This window comes from Triticum dicoccoides, chromosome 7B (assembly GCF_002162155.2).
Source record: "Triticum dicoccoides isolate Atlit2015 ecotype Zavitan chromosome 7B, WEW_v2.0, whole genome shotgun sequence".
Classification (NCBI taxonomy): Eukaryota; Viridiplantae; Streptophyta; class Magnoliopsida; order Poales; family Poaceae; genus Triticum; species Triticum dicoccoides.
In genome coordinates this window covers 70998225-71017153 of record NC_041393.1, presented here as the reverse complement: position 1 = coordinate 71017153, position 18929 = coordinate 70998225, and the positions used below count along the sequence as shown (strand labels likewise).

Genomic DNA, 18929 nt, shown 5'->3' with positions numbered 1-18929 from the left:
CCCACCACCTACATCTTCGTAGGCAAGGAAGTGCCTGACAGTCGGGACCACCTGGTCGAAGCGTACGTACCGTTGTCATTCTGGTCGCAAACGTGTACGTACATACTAGTCGATGTAGAGGCACGCACGTGTCGTAGTAGAGGCACGCACGTGTCGTAGTAGAGGCGCGCACGTAGCATGTACACGTACGTACAGCGGCAAGGGTGCAAAAACGAAAATACGGCCACGTACGTACATACGGGCAGGGTCTCAAACGCCTACTCGCGCATATGTACATGGCTGGGTCGGAACGGAGAAACAACATTGTCGTCGTGTTCATGGGGAGGCAACAAAATGCGTCGTGTTCATCGGGAGGCAACGGAACGCGTGGGAGCCAACCGGCTGGGTCGGAACGGAATGCGTGGTCATGTTCATCTGGAGGGCTTGGACGGAATAGGCGATGGAAACGAGGCCTGGCGTACCGCACAACGGAGGAAACGGCCTGGTGTTCGATCGGGAGGGGCCTGGCGTACCGCAAAACGGAGGAAACGGACCTCCTACGGTCGAAACGGGGGTCCTGTTGATCGGGAGGGGTGTCGCGTACCACAAAACAGAGGAAACGGACCTCCTACGGTCGAAACGGGGGTCTTGTTGATTGGGAGGGGTGTGGCGTACCGCAAAACGGATGAAACGGACCTCCTACGGTCGAAACGGGGGTCCTGTTGATCGAGAGGGGTGTGGCATACCGCAAAACGGACGAAACGGACCTCCTACGATCGAAACGGGGGTCCTGTTCATCGAGAGGGGTGTGGCGTACCGCAAAACGGGACTCCATGGGATACTGTTCATCTCCACCGTCGACCTCCTCCAGCCTCCACGGGCTCCTGTTCATCCAGCCTCCACCTTGCGCTACTCCACCGGCTACTGTTCAACCACCCCTCCACGGGCACCCCTCCACCGTCTACTGTTCATCCATCCCACCACACCACCGGGTCCTGTTCAACCACCCCTCCAGGGCCACCCCTCCACCGTCTATTGTTCATCCAACCCTCCACACCACGGGTTCCTGTTCATCCACAGACAACGCCACCGCTCACTGTTCATCCAACCCCCCCTGCAATGCTCACTGTTCATCCCAGAGGCAGCATCAATCGGCTTCAGTTAGCAGCAGTAGCAAAGGAATCGCTCCATCGGGTTCAGTTAACAGCCATCGATCAATCGCTCGGGTTCAGTAACGCGTAGCCTGCAGTGCAATCGCTCGGGTTCAGTTAGAGCCCAACGCCTCGCTTGGCTTCAGTTAGAGCCAACGCCTCGCACACACACGCATACGTACGAAAGAAACGCGCATCACTCCGCCCCCGACCTCCCACCGTAACCGGCAACTCCCCGAAATTTTCCTCCCCCTCGCTTCTACCATGGTTTTTTCCGTCATGGATGGCCCAAAGAATGTCATGCAGCTGCGTCTCCGGCCCGCCCAGGACGAAAAGCCCATTTCCTGTCATGATTTTTTGTCATAGAAGTACGAGCCCACCACATCTATGATGATACCGGCTTGTGTCACAATTATCGTCATAGAAGTGTCATATGTATGACAGAAAAAAAAATTCGTTCGGCCCAAAATGTCACGGATGTGTCTTTTTTTTGTAGTGTAATGATGTGTTCCCGTTATCAAATGACAAATCATATCCATGGTTAGGAAACCTTAACCATCTTTGATCAACGAGCTAGTCTAGTAGAGGCTTACTAGGGACACGGTATTTGTTTCTGTAATCGCACATGTATTTAAGTTTCCGATCAATACAATTCTAGCATGAATGATAAACCTTTATCATGAATAAGGAAATATAAAATAACAACTTTATTATTGTCTCTAGGGCATATTTCCTTCAGTCTCCCACTTGCACTAGAGTCAATAATCTAGTTCACATCGCCATGTGATTAACACCCAAAGAGTTTACTAGAGTCAATAATCTAGTTCGCATCGTCATGTGATTAACACCCATAGTTCACATCGTCATGTGATTAACACCCAAAGAGTTTATTAGAGTCAACAATCTAGTACACATCATTATGTGACTAACACTCAAAGAGTTCCAAGGTATGATCATGTTCTGCTTGTGAGAGAGGTTTTAGTCAACGGGTCTGCAATATTCAGATCCTTGTGTACTTTGCAAATTTCTATGTCTACAATGCTCTGCATAGAGCTCTAGCTAATTGCTCCTACGTTCAATAAGCATCCAGATTGATACTCGGAGTCATCTGGATTAGTGTCAAAGCTTGCATCGGCGTAACCCTTTATGATGAACTCTTTATCACCTTCATAATCGAGAAACATTTCCTTATTCCTCTAAGGATAATTTTGACTGCTATCCAGTGATCCACTCGTGGATCACTCTTGTACCCCCTAGCCAGACACATGGCAAGGCACACATTTGGTCTGGTACACAGCATGGCATGCTTTATAGAACCTATGGCTGAGGCATAGGGAATGACTTTCATTCTCTCTCTATTTTTCTATCGTGGTCGGGCTTTGAGTCTTACTCAACTTCATACCTTACAACTCAGGCAATAACTCCTTCTTTGACTGTTCCATTTTAAACTTCTTTAAAATCTTATCAAGGTATGTACTCATTGAAAGTCTAATCAAGTGTCTTGATCTATCTCTATAGATCTTGATGCCCAATATGTAAGCAGCTTCACCGAGGTCTTTTCTTTTGAATAAATTCTTATTCAAATATCCTTTTATGCTATTAAGAAATTCTACATCATTTCCGATCAACAATATGTCATCCACATATATTTATCAGAAATGTTGTAGTGCTCCCACTAACTTTTTCGTAAATACAGGTTTCACAGTAAGCGTGTATAAAACCATATGCTTTGATCACCTCATCAAAGTGTATATTCCAACTCCTGGATGCTTGCACTAGTCCATAGATGGATTGCTGGAGCTTGCACACTTTGTTAGCACCTTTAGGATCGACAAAACCTTCTGGTTGTATCATATACAACTCTTCTTTTAGAAATCCATTAAGGAATCCAGTTTTGACATCCACGCTACAAGAAATATGTCAACTTGTGACCTTGACTATTGGTCACTGAATGGTCATTGTTTTTCATTTGTGACCTTTTTGTGACCAAAAACAGAAGGTCAAAAGCTGGCAGTCGTAAACTAAAATTAATAACCTTCTTCGGGATAAGGTTGTAGATGTTTATGACCAAAACAAAAGGTCGTTGAACCAATGACCTTTTGTTTTGGTCACTGGCTGTCTGCCCAGGCCACGTCGGATCCGACGTGGCAATCTGACGTGGCAAAATTGCGACCAACTGAAAAGGTCACTGATAAGATTCAGTCCGGTCTGATTCGTTGTTTTACATGGGCCGAGCCCAATAATTCGGCCTTTTTGTTCCCTAAGCTTCATTCAGTGTTTTTGGGCCTTAGCCTTTCTGCGGTCCATTTCTTTTTTGGGTCTCATCTATTTTTCTTTTGGGCCTCGGCCTTTTTTCAGTCAATTTCCATAATTTTCAGCCTTTCCTATGAATATTATTTGGTAAATGGCTTTTCTGATGGCAATACTACTAGGTCCCACTTCTCAGGTTCTAATTAACGACGGCCCAGGTTTCAACTTCCACAATTTGAAACAATTATTTCAATGAGAATAGTAAACAAGTGAAAATTATCAAAACACATGCCAATTAGCCAAAATACTACAAATATACTTCTCAGGTTATCCCAGGTTAGAGCTCTTGTAAAAGCACAATCTTTACAACATTCATTTCACCAAGATACTATGATACTACAAATATACTTCTGACTTCTTCACTTCCTGGCTAGAGCTCTTGTAAATGTTCGTAGGGGCTGAACGAAGCAGCATCACCTTGTTAAGCAGCAGATCATCAGCATCATCCCAGGTTGGATCAGCTCAGCAGAGCATCCCCGATCGTCGCCATGACTTGAGCAGCAACATCTCAGGTTGATAACCAGATCATGTAATGAGCAGCAGCAGCTGATCCAGCATTACTGCAATAGCAATAGCAGATCCGATTAGCAACAATACAACATATAATATCAGCAACGTTAACTACTCCAAATCAACAAAGACTACAGCACATCAGATCAACAACTACTACAGCAGATCAGATCAGATCCAAGTACAACATATAATATCAGCAACATTAACTACTTCAAATCAACAGCAACTACAACCTATCAGATCAACAACTACTATAGCAGATCAGATCAGATCAACAACTACTACTACAGCAAGATCAACAACACCTACTATAGCAGATCAGATCAACACATTTGTTTGAATGGAGTAACTTGGAGAATCAGTACAACAGATTAGTAACTTAGAGTACTCCAAAATGGATTTTGATTTAAATTGTACTCCATCTGATGAAGAGGACGTACCTGGAGGAAGTCATGATCACCCAAATGGTGATTTCAACATGGAAGAAGATCCCATTCAAGATTCAGGCTGCGAGTACTCGAAGAACATGCATTCAAATAGAGATCATGAGCATGTTCACTGTGATATTGTACTCTAGTTACAATCTTATGAGTATGCATTTGAATAGAGATCATGCAATCAAATGGAGTAGTTACAGTCTTAACTAAGAAGATCATGAGCATGTGCATGAGTAAAATGAGCATCAACATGTGTTAACAGGATCATAAGCATGTGTATGAGTAAAGTGACAGAGGATAAGAAGATATGTTTAGTTACAGTCTTACAATTGATGCTTTGTAACTATAGATAACTGAAAAATGAGTACAGTAGATGTACAGAATTTGTAGGCTCCATTTGTAACTACAATACTCCTTTCATTTGTTTGAAATTTTCAGTACATGTCACAGTAGCATGATAAAAATTCCAGTTGAAACTAAAGATGCAGTACACTAAATTACTCAAGCCTTGCTAAACAGCAAGTCTTATAGTAAACAAGTGGAGTTAATTACTTACTCTACTACTAACAGCAAGCCTCTACACTAAATTACTTACTCTATTACTACAGTAAACAACAGGATTAACCAGAAAGGTTTCCATTAGTTTTAATTAAACTGAAACCCTTCTTTAATTATAATTAAAGGAAAGGTTTCAATGTAATTTAATTAAACAAATAAATTATTATACTGGACTGAAACAAGCTAGCAGCATCTTGACATACAGGGGATATCAGTCTTGACAAAAAACCACCAAGAGCATCTCAGAGCACCACATGGACCTCACTCGGTATGACTTTGTTGCACTAAAATATTACAGATCAAGAAGAGATTCTAGAAATTTTAATTGAATTCAATTAAATTTGTGTTGTTGCTGCTGTTATAAAACTACTGAAACTAATCATGCAACAATTAGCATGATATACAAGCAGCACTAAGCACCAAGATTACTACACCAAGTCAAATTTAAGCTACTGAAAAGTGGTGGAAGATTCATGACAAGAATAACAGTAGCAGAAGCTTCATGTGCTAAAATACTGAAGCTTCATGTGCAAAATTACTCAAGCTTTATGTGCAAAATTAACAGTAGGTGCTGGAGCTATTCCAAAATTATCACAAAACTTAAGCTATCATCCTACTGCAGAAATAAATTCAGTCCAGGCCCCCGTCATCCGCCAGGCTACCGCCAAGCTCCAGCCCCTCCAGCAGCGACCACAAGGGCCTCCTGTACGACATCATGAGAATAGTCAAGGACTGCAACATCCAGGTAACAACAAAGTTGAGGACAATAAAATAGATATTGTGGTCACTTGACTGCAACGATTCTTCCTACTGTTGTCATCCTTAGAAGTGAAAGATTCTGCTAGCCATTCTGTTACTTCATAGTGTCATGGCATGTCAATATATTCAATACAAACATATAGTAGTAGGTATGTAGGAGAACCTCATGCTTGACAGGGGTTTCTTTGAATTTAATGGCTCACAATCCCTAGCTTACTGAACCTAGTTGGTAACAAATTAACGAACACACAAGCAAGCACTTAACTTGACAGGAAGGAAGGAAGGAAAATGAAGGAGGGGATATGGCATACCTCGTGTACAAGACCTGTATTGCAGCTCGTGCCCGGTCCTCTGCTATTGATGCGCCTTATCAACGGCCAGCAAGAGGGCGCCCATGAAGGCGAGCTAAGATCTCCCGTGCGTGTCATGGTTGCAGGCAGGAGGGCGTTCGTGTGGGGGAGGGGATAGAACACAAATCCTCCAGACGGGTGCTGGTGGTTGGCGATGGAGGAGGTCGTCGGGTGCCTCATGCGTCCAGGCGACGACGGCAACCTTGGTGAGTCGCCATCACCAACATGCATGGACCAGCCTATGCGCATCAGCTGCGCGAGCGCGCTGGAGGTCGCAGCCAGATCGAGGGCATGACGACGACCTGCGTGAGGAAGAAAAACAAATCGGGCATGCGTGAGCAACAGCCAGATCGAATCGAAAGGAGAAGAGAAGAGGGCAAGAGAAGACCTTGTTGATGAGTTCCATGGTGTCGAGCACGCGTGACGAGGGCGCAGATCCGGAAGCAACGCGGAGGATCTGGCCGCCGCCTGACCTGCTGCTGCTCAACGGGTGGAGGTAGATGCGGATGGCCGCACGGGACTGCTGCAGGGGCAGCTCTGGGAGGAGGAGGGACGCGTGGAGAGGAGGCGGTGGGGAGGGGAGGAGAGCGAGGGAGTCGGGGGAGATGAGGACGACGAGGAGCCGCGGGGCGGGGCTAGGGTTTGGGGAGACGATGAGGATAGGGGTGGGCTGCGGCAGGGATGCGGCGAAGGTGAGGTGCGAGAGGAGGAGGGCGTGGGGGAGGCCATGAACGGCGGCAAGCTCCGACGGAGGGAGTTAGTGGCGGTGATGGATCTGGAAGGGAGGAGGCGAACTCTCTCCATCGGGCGAGACAGCGAGGAGACAGGGGATCTGGAAGGGGATTGATGGATGGACGTGGAAAGAAAGGAGGCGGGGTGGATGCAAAATGACCATCTAGGGTTTCGGGGTTGGTGTGGAATAGGGTTGAGGACTGTCGTTGGATCTGCAAGCATCTGACGGTGTTTGATGCATGATCCGCGTGATATGTCCACGGACCAATCAGAATGCAGTATGACGTTATGACCATCTAAATTGGTGGTAGTTGACTAAAAATAATTTTTTTGAGTGCCCAAAATAAGGTTTCTTTGTGAAGAACCTACCACATAATTGTTGCAAAATTAGACCAAATCAATTCTCTAAAATACTAGGCCATATTTAATGCACAATTGAAAAAATGGTTGGGTGTCAAAAGTTTTTATCCACCTCTCGTGAAAAAGACAAATTTCCGACGATTCCGTAGGGAATGGTTCAAATTTGAACTGTAGCTGCCTCATAGTTTGTTATTTATTTTTTCCAAAAATCAATTTTAGGTACAAAAATAACTATTTAATCAGAGAAACACCAAAAGTTTTCCAAGATTCAACCACTAACAAGGAACAGTCATGCACGCCGTTTTGACCGCATTTTGAAATGGGCATGAAAAATTCAAAAAAAATCAAAAAACTGGAAAATCTTCGCATTGTTTCATTATATGTGGCCAAGTTACCAGGAAAATAATAAACTTGTACTATTATAATTATTCTTAAAAAGTGTTTTCAGAAACGAGCTATCATGTGTGGAGATCAATGGCTTTTGAAGCCAAATGATCAATCTTATGGCCACATTATGGCATAATTTTTTCAAATGATCTCATATTGTGCTTTAGGGTGCATCTTGGAATGGAAAACAGTGTTGCCTAAGGAAGTTTCCATTTTCTTTGGACGAAAAAATCATTTTTTCATTTTCCGAGTGCCCAAAATGAGTATTTTTGTGAAGGACCTACCATATATATATTGGTTGCAAAACTGTACCAAATCAATTTTCTAAAATACTAGGACATATTTAATGCACAATTGACCAAATGGTTGGGTGTAAAAAAATTTGATCCACCTCTCGTGAAAAAAGACAAATTTCCACCGATTCAGCTGGAAGCGGGTCAAATTTGAACTGTAGCTACCTCGTAGTTTGCTCTTTATTTTTTCCAAAAATCATTTCTAGGTACACAAGTATCTATTTAATCAAAGAAACACCAAAAAAATTCCAAGATTCAACCACTAGCTAGGAACGGTCATTCCCGCCGTTTTGACCGCATTTTGAAACGGGCATAAAAAATCAAAAAATTGGAAAACCTTCACATTATGTCATTATATGTGGCCGACTTACTAGAAAAAATTATAAACTTGTAATATGGCAATTATTTTAAAAAAGTGTTCTCACAAACGAGCTATCATGTGTGAAAATGCATGGCTTTCAAGTCAAATGATCAATCTTATGGCCACATTCATGGCCTAGTTTGTGCAAATAATCTCATATTGTTCACAACGGTGCATATTGGAATGGAAAACAATGTTCCCTAAGGAAATTTTCATTTTCTTTGGACGAAAAAATCATTTTCCATTTTTTGAGTGGCCAAATGAGGTTTTTTTGTGAAGGACCTACCAAATAATTGTTGCAAGATTGGACCAAATCAATTTTATGAAATACTAGGACATATTTAATGCACAATTGACCAAATGGTTGGGTGTAAAAAAATTTGATCCACCTTTGGTGAAAAAGACAAATTTCCGCCGTTTCGGTTGGAAGCGGGTCAAATTTGAACTGCGGCTGCCTCATAGTTTGCTATTTATTTTTTCAAAAATCATTTATAGGTACAAAAGTATCTATTTAATCAGATAAACGTCAAAAAAGTTCCAAAATTCAACCACTAGCTAGGAACGGCCATTCCCGCCGTTTTGACCGCATTTTGAAACGGGCATAAAAAATTCAAAACAAAATCAAAAAAATTGGAAAACCTTCGCATTGTGTCATTATATGTGACCAAGTTACCAGGAAAAATAATAAACTTGTAATACAACAATTCTTTTAAAGAAGTGTTCTCAGAAATGAGCTATCATGTGTGAAGATTTATGGCTTTCAAGTCAAATGATCAATCTTATCGCCAAATTCATGGCATAGTTTGTTTAAATGATCTCATATTGTGCACATGGGTGCATATTGGAATGGCAAACAATGTTGCCTAAGGGAGTTTTCATTTTCTTTGGACGAAAAATCAATTTTCCATTTTTTGAGTGCCCAAAATGAGTTTTTTTTGTGAAGGACCTACCATATATTTGTTGCAAATTTGGACCAAATCAATTTTGTAAAATACTAGGACATATTTAATGCACAATTGACAAAATGGTTGGGTTTCAAAAGTTTTGACCCACCTCTGGTGAAAAAGACAAATTTCCGCCGTTTCGGTTGGAAGCGGGTCAAATTTGAACTGCAGCTGCCTTATAGTCTGCTCTTTATTTTTTCCAAAAAATCATTTCTAGGTACATAAGTATCTATTTAATCAGAAATACATGGTTTGGTGGCAATACGTCGAGGTTTGCATGGTGGCCGAGGGCCCCAACTCTAGAACACGTAAACTCACATGTCTGCCGTGTGGTCACCGCGTGACCGTGGTGTTGCCATGCGTTCTGGGCGGCCTAGGCATGTCTAGTGGATTGGGCACTCCCCATGTAGGTTCTAGAAAGAAAATTACAACATAAGATTCTCATGAGGAGACCGATCTATGCTCAAACATGAATTAGCAGCCAAGTGTTTGATTAGTGGTATGGGAAAGGCACATGGCTAATGGGCGTGAGTTTTGGTTGAGGATGATTAGTTATTAAGAAGACTGTCTTCACAAATTTTCAGCTCAAAAGGAGGATCCTAGGTGGTACCTGCTTTGCAAAGTACCACAGTGGACATAAATACGAATGTTGAAGCTGGGCTCAAAATAATGAATGGACTAAGCTGAAATTTGGTGGAGGGTGGTTATTTGGGCATAGGAAAGCACTGTAGAAAATGGATACCATTTGGACATGCCAAAGTGGTACTTCCTTCACAATGCTCTTCTCTGGACAAAAACTTCGGAAACTTAGTGAGAGAAATTGGCTAAATGAAATGAGCTCAAATTTGGTGTAGGTAAGTTACATAGGCATATAGAATATGTGGCAAAATTCAACTCATTAGGATATGCATAACTAGTACTTCTTTCACAAAGGTTCTAGGTGGACAAAAACTTTGGAAATTTGCTGAGGAAGATTTACTGGGCAAATGGAGCTGAATTTTGTCATGAGGCAATGACTTGGATAGGAAAGAGTGCCCAAAAATTTTGAGGGCAACCAAGAATATATAAATAGCACTTCCTTCACAATGCTCTTCTCTGGATAGAAACTTCAGAAAATTAGTGAGAGAAATTGGCTAAATGAACTGGGCTCAAATTATGTGTAGGTAAATTACATAGGCATATAAAATATGTGGCAAAAATTCAACTCATTATGATATGCATAGCTACTACTTCTTTCACAAAGGTTCTAGGTGGACAAAAAACTTTGGAAATTTGCCAAGGAAGATTTAATGGGCAAATGGAGCTGAATTTTGTCATGATGCAATGATTTGGAGAGAAAAGAGTGCCCAAAATTTTTTAGGGCAATCAATAATATATAAATATCACTTTCTTCACAAAGTGTTGTTCTGAACAGAATAGGAAAATGAATATTATTGAATTATTTTTGAACTAGGCAAGGAAGGTTTTTTTTTACATATTTGACGAAGATATGACCCAAAGAATTTATGAGATTTTTTAGGGAATTTTGGGAATGACAGAAATATAGGTTGCTTCACATCCTGGGGCAAAAATTGACACATGGACATGACACATAGGCAAAACTAATGAGGTGGCGCCTAGTCATAGAAACTCACCACAATTTACAAGGTTATGACCATCTATATTGGTCATGATCAGCTAGAAATAAGGCAGCGGACCAGTGCTATCTGCTTTATGACCATTCCGTGTAAGGAAATTAAGACCTTTCAGACCAAAATGGTCGTTATAGTTTAGGGTTTGGAGCCCCCCGAATAGCTTTTGACCAATTGGTCTGAAATGGTCATAGATGTATGACCAATTCTTCCAGGGTCACTGCCAGAAGGTCACTAGTTGACATATTTCTTGTAGTGCCATTTGCCATATTTCATAATCATAAAATGTGTGATAATTGCTAACATAATTCGGACGGACCTAAGCATCCCTACGAGGAGAAAGTGTAAGTGCATCTAGTGCCCCTTAGTGATTTTGGTCTATTGAAGACTTATAGGTTAAGGGATTAATATGTTTGTAAGTGTACACATGCTCTATAAGTCGATGAGGAGTTTGATATTTACAGTGAAAGTTGACCCCTAAAAATGAATGTCTTCAGCTGAAGACTTTGGTTCTCCTGAAGACTTTGAAAGTGGTGAAATTGGTGTGACCTTGAAGACTTGGATATTCATGCGATGATGATGAAGCGTGAAGACTTTTGTTTTTGTAGTTTCATTTTCTCTTTCTTGAGTCATAGAAAACACCGTACTGTTAAAGGGGGTCGAGGTAATACTAAGGAAACTGATTTTCATCCATTTGACGCTACTTTTGGACTAATCAATCCACCAAGTCAACTTAGTGAGTCATGTCAACACCACCATGACGATGGCACTGGATATCAACCTCGACGCCCTTGTTCTCTCCTTGATGGTGTGTGTACTTGTGTGGGTAGCCAGGTCGGCCGGCTACCATATGTTTGCAAGGTCGCCACCTACGTCGATGGATTCCGACGAGTGACTGCGGCAATTGACGCCATACGGCATGCTTCCCTAGGCGACTCACTCCGCTCCTGCCTGTCGTCCCCCAGACGTCACCGAAGCAGTCACCATGCACCCGCTCTAGCGTCGCCCAACCCAACCTTCCGCTTCGCCTCGCCCGGCTTTGGCTGCCCTTCCTCAATGCCGGCGAGCCTTCTTCTCCACCCCTATGTCTGAGATCCTTCCCTCTCCTCCATCGCGCCACCCTCTCGAGCCAGCGTTGTCCTTCGGCTCGGCCATGCATGGTGTCGCAACAAGCTCCCAAAGCCATGGCGTCGCTGGATCCCAACACAACTGCGCCTCATCCACCTCGCCGGCCCTCCCCTCGACTTCTCCTCTGATTCCCGCTCTCAAAGGATCTAGACGTCGCTGCCCTACCCTCGCCCAGGTCGTTCGTTGCGGCCTTCCCTTTGACGGTCTGTAAAAACCAGTTGTTACGGTGCGAAGGATTGCACCAACAGCCCAGTTGCAAATCTAGACTATAGAAGAGGTTGCTCCCCGATTCGTCCGATCAAAATCAGATCCAACGCCCACGGAGGCGGTCGACGCGCACAGAGAGATACGGTGGGTGAGCCATAGCGTTTAATCAAAGTGAGAGAGAATTACATAGAGATGCAAGTCTGATGAAACCAAAAAAATACTCTCTCCGATCCCTATTAAGTGTCACTGATTTAGTAGAATTTTGTAATAAATCAGCAACACTTGAGGGAGTATGTAATACTGAAGTATTGTTCTGAAACGAAACCCGAATTTTTTCGCATTGCACATGCCACATTGTGTGCTCACGTATCCTTTCCTATATTCTAGTACGTAGTTTAACACATGTCACAAAAAAAGGAGAGTATCCAGTGGTTACCCGGCGAAACAGCCAAGAACCCACAACACATGGGTCAATTCAAATAACAGCCACCAAATCAAAAAAAGACAGTGCTTAATAATAGATGAGAATTAGGAACAGGAGCGAAATTAAGAGCGCTCCACAAACTAAAGAGCCCTCAGGGGCACCCTCCCCTCTCGTTGCCCACCTCCCCGGCCTCCGCACGACGGCGACCGACGGCGACGCCTGTCGATGGGCAAACTGACATGCATGCATGCATAATACCCTTAGCTAGCTAGGAGCCACGACCATTAATTTGTGGAGTAAGGTTGAAGGTGAAGCCCGATCGGCGTCGATCGATGGGGAGGTACGACGGCGGGAAGGAGGCGGCGGACACGCAGCTGGGCTACCCGCTGGTGGCGGTGTGCATCGACAAGGACAAGAACAGCCAGAACGCGCTCAAGTGGGCCATCGACAGCATCGTGGGCAAGGGCCAGACCATCGTCCTCGTCCACGTCAACACCAAGGGCGTCTCCGGCGGCGTGGAGGACGCCGCCGGGTTCAAGCAGCCCACCGACCCGCACCTCAAGGACCTCTTCCTCCCGTTCCGCTGCTTCTGCACCCGCAAGGACATCCAGTGCAAGGATGTGGTGCTCGACGACCACGACGTCGGCAAGTCCATCATCGAGTTCGCCGCCCACGGCGCCGTCGAGAAGCTCGTCACCGGCGCCTGCACGCGCGGCGGCTTCGTCAGGTTCAAGGCCGACATCCCCACCACCATCTGCAAGGGCGCGCCGGACTTCTGCACCGTCTACGTGATCAACAAGGGCAACAAGGTGTCGGCGCAGCGCAACTCCATCCGCCCGGCGCCGCGCGTGTCCCCGCTCCGGTCGCAGATCGTGAACATGAGCGCCGCGGCGGCCGCGAAGCCCCCGGAGCCGGCCGTGCCGGTGCCGGCGAACCAGAAGTGGTCGATGTCGTCGAGGGGCAGCGACGGGGAGACGCCGAGGGTGGATCCCTTCATCCGCTCGCCCTTCACGCGCGGGTCCATGGGGCCGACGAGGAAGTCGTACGCCGACCTGAGCCACATGTCCATGCCGGACTCGGCCGACATCTCCTTTGTCAGCAGCGGCGGCCGCCGGTCCACCGCGGATGTGTCGGACATCTCCTTCATCAGCAGCAACGGCGGCCGCCGGAGCATCGACTACTACCAGCAGTCCGCGCCGCGCATGTCCAACGGCTCGTCCCTGGACAGCTACGACCACAGCTTCGAGATGACGCCGAACAAGTGGGGTGGCGACTCCTTCACCGGCGGCGACATGTCCTTCTCGCAGAGCAGCGCCTCCTCCTTCTGCTCCAGCGGCATGGACGACGTGGAGGCCGAGATGAAGCGGCTCCGTCTGGAGCTGAAGCAGACCATGGACATGTACAGCACCGCCTGCAAGGAGGCGCTGAACGCCAAGCAGAAGGCAAACGAGCTGCAGCGGTGGAAGGCGGAGGAGGAGCAGAAGAGGCAGGACCAGCATATCACGGAGGAGTCGGCGCTTCAGATGATCGAGCGCGAGAAGGCCAAGGCCAAGGCGGCCATGGAGGCGGCGGAGGCGTCGCAGAGGATCGCCGAGCTGGAGGTGCAGAAGCGGATCAGCGCGGAGAAGAAGCTGCTCAAGGAGGCCGAGGAGCGCAAGCACCGCGGCGGCGGCGGCGGCGGCGGCGAGCTCCGGTACCGCCGGTACACCATCGAGGAGATCGAGCAGGCCACCGCGCACTTCGACGACGCGCGCAAGGTCGGCGAGGGCGGCTACGGGCCCGTGTACAATGGCTACCTGGACCACACCCAGGTCGCCATCAAGGTGCTCCGGCCGGACGCCGCGCAGGGGAGGTCGCAGTTCCAGCAGGAGGTGGAGGTGCTGAGCTGCATCCGGCACCCCAACATGGTGCTCCTCCTCGGCGCGTGCCCGGAGTACGGCTGCCTCGTGTACGAGTACATGGCGAACGGCAGCCTGGACGACTGCCTCTTCCGGTGCGGCGGCGCCACCGGCGGGCCGGTCATCCCATGGCAGCACCGGTTCCGCATCTGCGCCGAGATCGCCACGGGGCTCCTCTTCCTGCACCAGAAGAAGCCGGAGCCGCTGGTGCACCGCGACCTCAAGCCCGGCAACATCCTCCTGGACCGCAACTACGTGAGCAAGATCAGCGACGTCGGGCTGGCGCGGCTGGTGCCGCCGACCGTCGCCGACACGGTGACGCAGTACCGGATGACGTCGACGGCGGGGACCTTCTGCTACATCGACCCAGAGTACCAGCAGACGGGGATGCTGGGGGTCAAGTCGGACGTGTACTCGCTGGGCGTGATGCTGCTGCAGATCATCACGGCGAAGCCGCCCATGGGGCTGACGCACCACATCGGGCGCGCGCTGGAGCGCGGGACGCTCGGCGAGCTGCTCGACCCGGCCGTGCCGGACTGGCCGGTGGAGGAGGCGCAGTGCCTGGCGGAGATGGCGCTCCGCTGCTGCGAGCTGCGGCGGAAGGACCGGCCGGACCTCGGCAACGTCGTGCTCCCGGAGCTCAACCGCTTGCGCGCGCTCGGCGAGGACAACATGCAGTTCTGCGGCGGCGCCATCCGGGGCGGCCTCGGCGGGGGCATGCACAGCTCGGCGTACCACAGCAACGTCACAGCGTCACGCGCCGCCGTAAGCTTTTCGTGCAACTACTCCCGACTCCCGCCATGACTACGACGACCTCAACGAATCTCGCAAGCGCGCCGGCTAATCTGGATGTGAAAATTTGCAGGAAGAGAACAACGATCCTTACCCGATGAAGTCGGTGTTCAGCAGAGCGAGCGAAGCATCCATGCCTCCGAGAAGAACCAACGGCTGACGCATCGTCCATGGGCTGGCCATGGCGTGGACGTCTTGGTGCTTGCGGGTGCAGGGCCGGGGAAGGGAGCATCGAACATGCAGCAAGATGGCCTTTCAAGTCGTGTTTGATCGTGAGTTTAATGGTATAATCGTAGCTGCCTAGCATGAGGGTTGGGGGAGCTGGAGCTGTTTTCTTGTTTACAGTGATTAGACCAAGATTTGTGCAAAAATCTCCTTGTACAAGCTGTCGCTAATACAGAACAATGTGGCTCTGCCATTACCGTGTACCAGACGTGGCTGTAATTTGTGACTCTCTGCTTCTTCTTTTTTTTGGAAGGTTCGCTAAGAGCATCTCCAACAGGCGCCCAACGCGCGGCGCGCTAAAATCTGGTTTGCGACGTGCCCATCGTCAGGTTTGGTGCGTCGCGCAGCGCTGGTTCTAGCAGCCGCGCTAAAATGCAGCGCACGCGCGCAGCTCCAGCAGCGCGCTAAAATGCAGCGCGCGCGAGCAGCCGGCGCCCACATTTGTTCATTTTGGGCACAATTTCACACATCAACGCAAAACACATGGTATATAATTTAAATCACAAACATCATTCAGCCAACTTCGTGCCCACAAGTTTAAATTCATGCCCACAACATAATTCAACCAAGTTCAAAATGCAAACCAAGTTCATGACACGAACGAAAGGCACAACAATCAAGCCTCGTCCTCGTCTTCGTCTTCATCCTCATCTTCCTCCGATTCGTCTGACTCCTCCGAAGACGATTATTCCTCCTCCTCTTCATTGTTGTGTGCCGTATCCTCATCACCACGTGAAGCTCGGAAGGTGTTGCCAAGATCTTCAACGGGATCTTTATGCGAAGGTGGCACACCGGCGCCCGGAGGTGCACCCATGCCCCCCGATGAGAGACGCAAAACTCATGCCACTCATGCCACCCATGTCGTCCAAGCCACCCGGAGGTGCTCCAAAGCCATCCATGCCTCCCATGGTCTCCATGGTAGCTCCAAAGCCACCCATGGAACCCATGCCGCCCATGGTAGCTCCAAAGCCACCCATGGCACCAATGCCACCCATGGCAGCTCCAAAGCCACCCATGGCACCAATGCCACCCATGGCACCAATGCCACCCATGGCACCAATGCCACCCATGCCGTCAAGGCCACCGCCACCCAAATTGCGAATCATGGCTCTTTTTTTTGATCAAGACTTCTTCACGGGCAAGGTTGACATACTCCTTTTGCGCATCATTGAACAAAGATGTGTCCAAGAAGAACAAGTGCTTCTCCCATTCCAACAATTTAGCACGTGCTACGTCTTGAGCTTGCGTTGGTTTTCCTCGAAGAGGAGAGGGTGATGCAGCAAGTGTAGCGTAAGTATTTCCCTTAGTTTTTGAGAACCAAGGTATCAATCCAGTAGGAGGCTCCTCAAAAGTCCCACGCACCTACACAAACAAACTGAGAACTCGCAACCAACGCGATAAAGGGGTTGTCAATCCCTTCACGGCCACTTGCGAAACTGAGATCTGATAGAGATAGTATGATAAGATAAATATATTTTTGGTATTTTTATAATATAGATGCAAAAAGTAAAGATGCAAATAAAAGTAGATTGGAAGCAAATATGATAGGAGATAGACCCGGGGGCCATAGGTTTCACTAGAGGCTTCTCTCGAGATAGCATAAGTATTACGGTGGGTGAACAAATTACTGTCAAGCAATTGATAGAAAAGCGAATAATTATGAGATTATCTAGGCATGATCAGGTACATAGGCATCACGTCCATAACAAGTAGACCGACTCCTACCTGCATCTAGAGTATTAAGTTCATAAGAACAGAGTAACGCCTTAAGCAAGATGCCATGATGTAGAGGGATAAACTCATGCAATATGATATAAACCCCATCTTGTTATCCTCGATGGCAACAATACAATACGTGTCTTGCAACCCTTTCTGTCACTGGGTAAGAACAACGCAAGATTGAACCAAAAGCTAAGCACTTCTCCCATGGCAAGAAAGATCAATCTAGTAGGCCAAACCAAACCGATAATTCGAAGAGACTTGCAAAGATAACTCAATCATACATAAAAGAATTCAGAGAAGACTCAAATATTATTCATAGATAAACTTGATCATAAACCCACAATTCATCGGATCTCGACAAACACACCGCAAAAGAAGATTACATTGAATAGATCTCCACAAGAGAGGGGGAGAACATTGTATTGAGATCCAAAAAGAGAGAAGAAGCCATCTAGCTAATAACTATGGACCCGTAGGTCTATGGTAAAATACTCACAACTCATCGGAGGGGCAAGGATGTTGATGTAGAGGCCCTCCATGGTTGATTCCCCCTCTGGCAGAACGTCGGTGAAGGCTCCAAGATAGGATCTCGCGGATACAGAAGGTTACGGCGGTGGAAATTGTGTTTCGGGTGCTCCCTGGATGTTTTCGGGGTACGTAGGTATATATAGGAGGAAGAAGTACGTCGGTGGCCGCCCGAGGGGCCCATGAGACAGGGGGCGCGCCCTCCTATCTCATGGGAGCCTCGGCTACTTCTTGGCTTGCACTCCAAGTTCTCTGGATCACGTTTGTTCCAAAAATCACGCTCCCGAAGGTTTCATTCCGTTTGGACTCCGTTTGATATTCCTTTTCTTCGAAATACTGAAATAGACAAAAAAACAGCAATACGGGCTGGGCCTCCGGTTAGTAGGTTAGTCCCAAAAATGATATAAATGTGTAAAATAAAGCCCATAAACATCCAAAAGGGGTAATATAATAGCATGGAACAATCAAAAATTATAGATACATTGGAGACGTATCAGCACGCTCCTCAATGCCCACCTTCCTCTCCTCCAATGCCACTTTCCTCTCCTCGGCCGCCACCCTCCTCTCCTCGGCCGCCAACCTCCTCTCCTCGGCCGCGGCATCTTGGTTCCTTGCCATTTTCCTCACCTCGTTGGCTTCTTTTCTTGCGTTAAAAATTGCTTCCATAGCATTTTGAGCTCATCATCTCCTTTCCTCTTCTTCTTTTCTTTTGTGTCTTCCTTCGTGCCAACCGGTCGTTTTGGCTTCGAGTATGAAACCGAGTTTGGTGTGGGGCTTCTCTTGCCATCTTCACTTGATGCATCCTCCTCATCATCATCTTCCAAATCAATTGTTTACTTGTGTTTTTTGCTCAAATCCAAATCATCAATATCCTCACGCTTCTTCCATTTCTCATCATCCTTCAATACTTCATAGGAATGAGGCAAGGTAAATGGCCTTCCTTTCTTGATCTTCCCCTTCTTGGTCCTCTTCTCCTCTCCTTTGAACAAGTTTTGTGCAATATTTAACTACATGAAAACAAAACAAGTTAGCACAAGAAACACCAACAAGAAGCATGATGAACATGAGGAATGATGAAATGACACTTACCCTATCATGATCATTGGTGCCGCTTGGGTTCAACTTGTCAACCGCTTTTTGTGCGGCCGCCCATTGTTGACAATCCCTATTGATGTTCGACCATCGGGAGCGAAGCGATCGTGCGGAGCTGTCAATTCCACTCATGTTGCAAAGATCAAAGTGT

At 46.9% G+C, this 18929-nt stretch overlaps 1 protein-coding gene across 1 annotated transcript; it reads left to right on the top strand.

Moving 5' to 3' along the window:
- The first annotated feature begins 12694 nt into the window (after positions 1-12694).
- Positions 12695-15658, top strand: LOC119338450 (U-box domain-containing protein 52-like). Its single transcript, XM_037610773.1, has 2 exons — positions 12695-15187; positions 15288-15658. The coding sequence occupies exons 1-2, from the start codon at positions 12857-12859 to the stop codon at positions 15372-15374; spliced, it is 2418 nt and encodes an 805-aa protein (XP_037466670.1). The 5' UTR covers positions 12695-12856; the 3' UTR covers positions 15375-15658.
- Positions 15659-18929: the final 3271 nt, after the last annotated feature.

What these genes read in the sequence shown, in the direction of transcription:
- LOC119338450 (XM_037610773.1), top strand. Translation starts at nt 12,857, where the DNA reads ATGGGGAGGTACGACGGCGGGAAGGAGGCGGCGGACACGCAGCTGGGC. An exon ending in TCACAGCGTCACGCGCCGCC is followed by an intron (nt 15,188 to 15,287) that starts GTAAGCTTTTCG and finishes GAAAATTTGCAG; the next exon opens with GAAGAGAACAACGATCCTTA.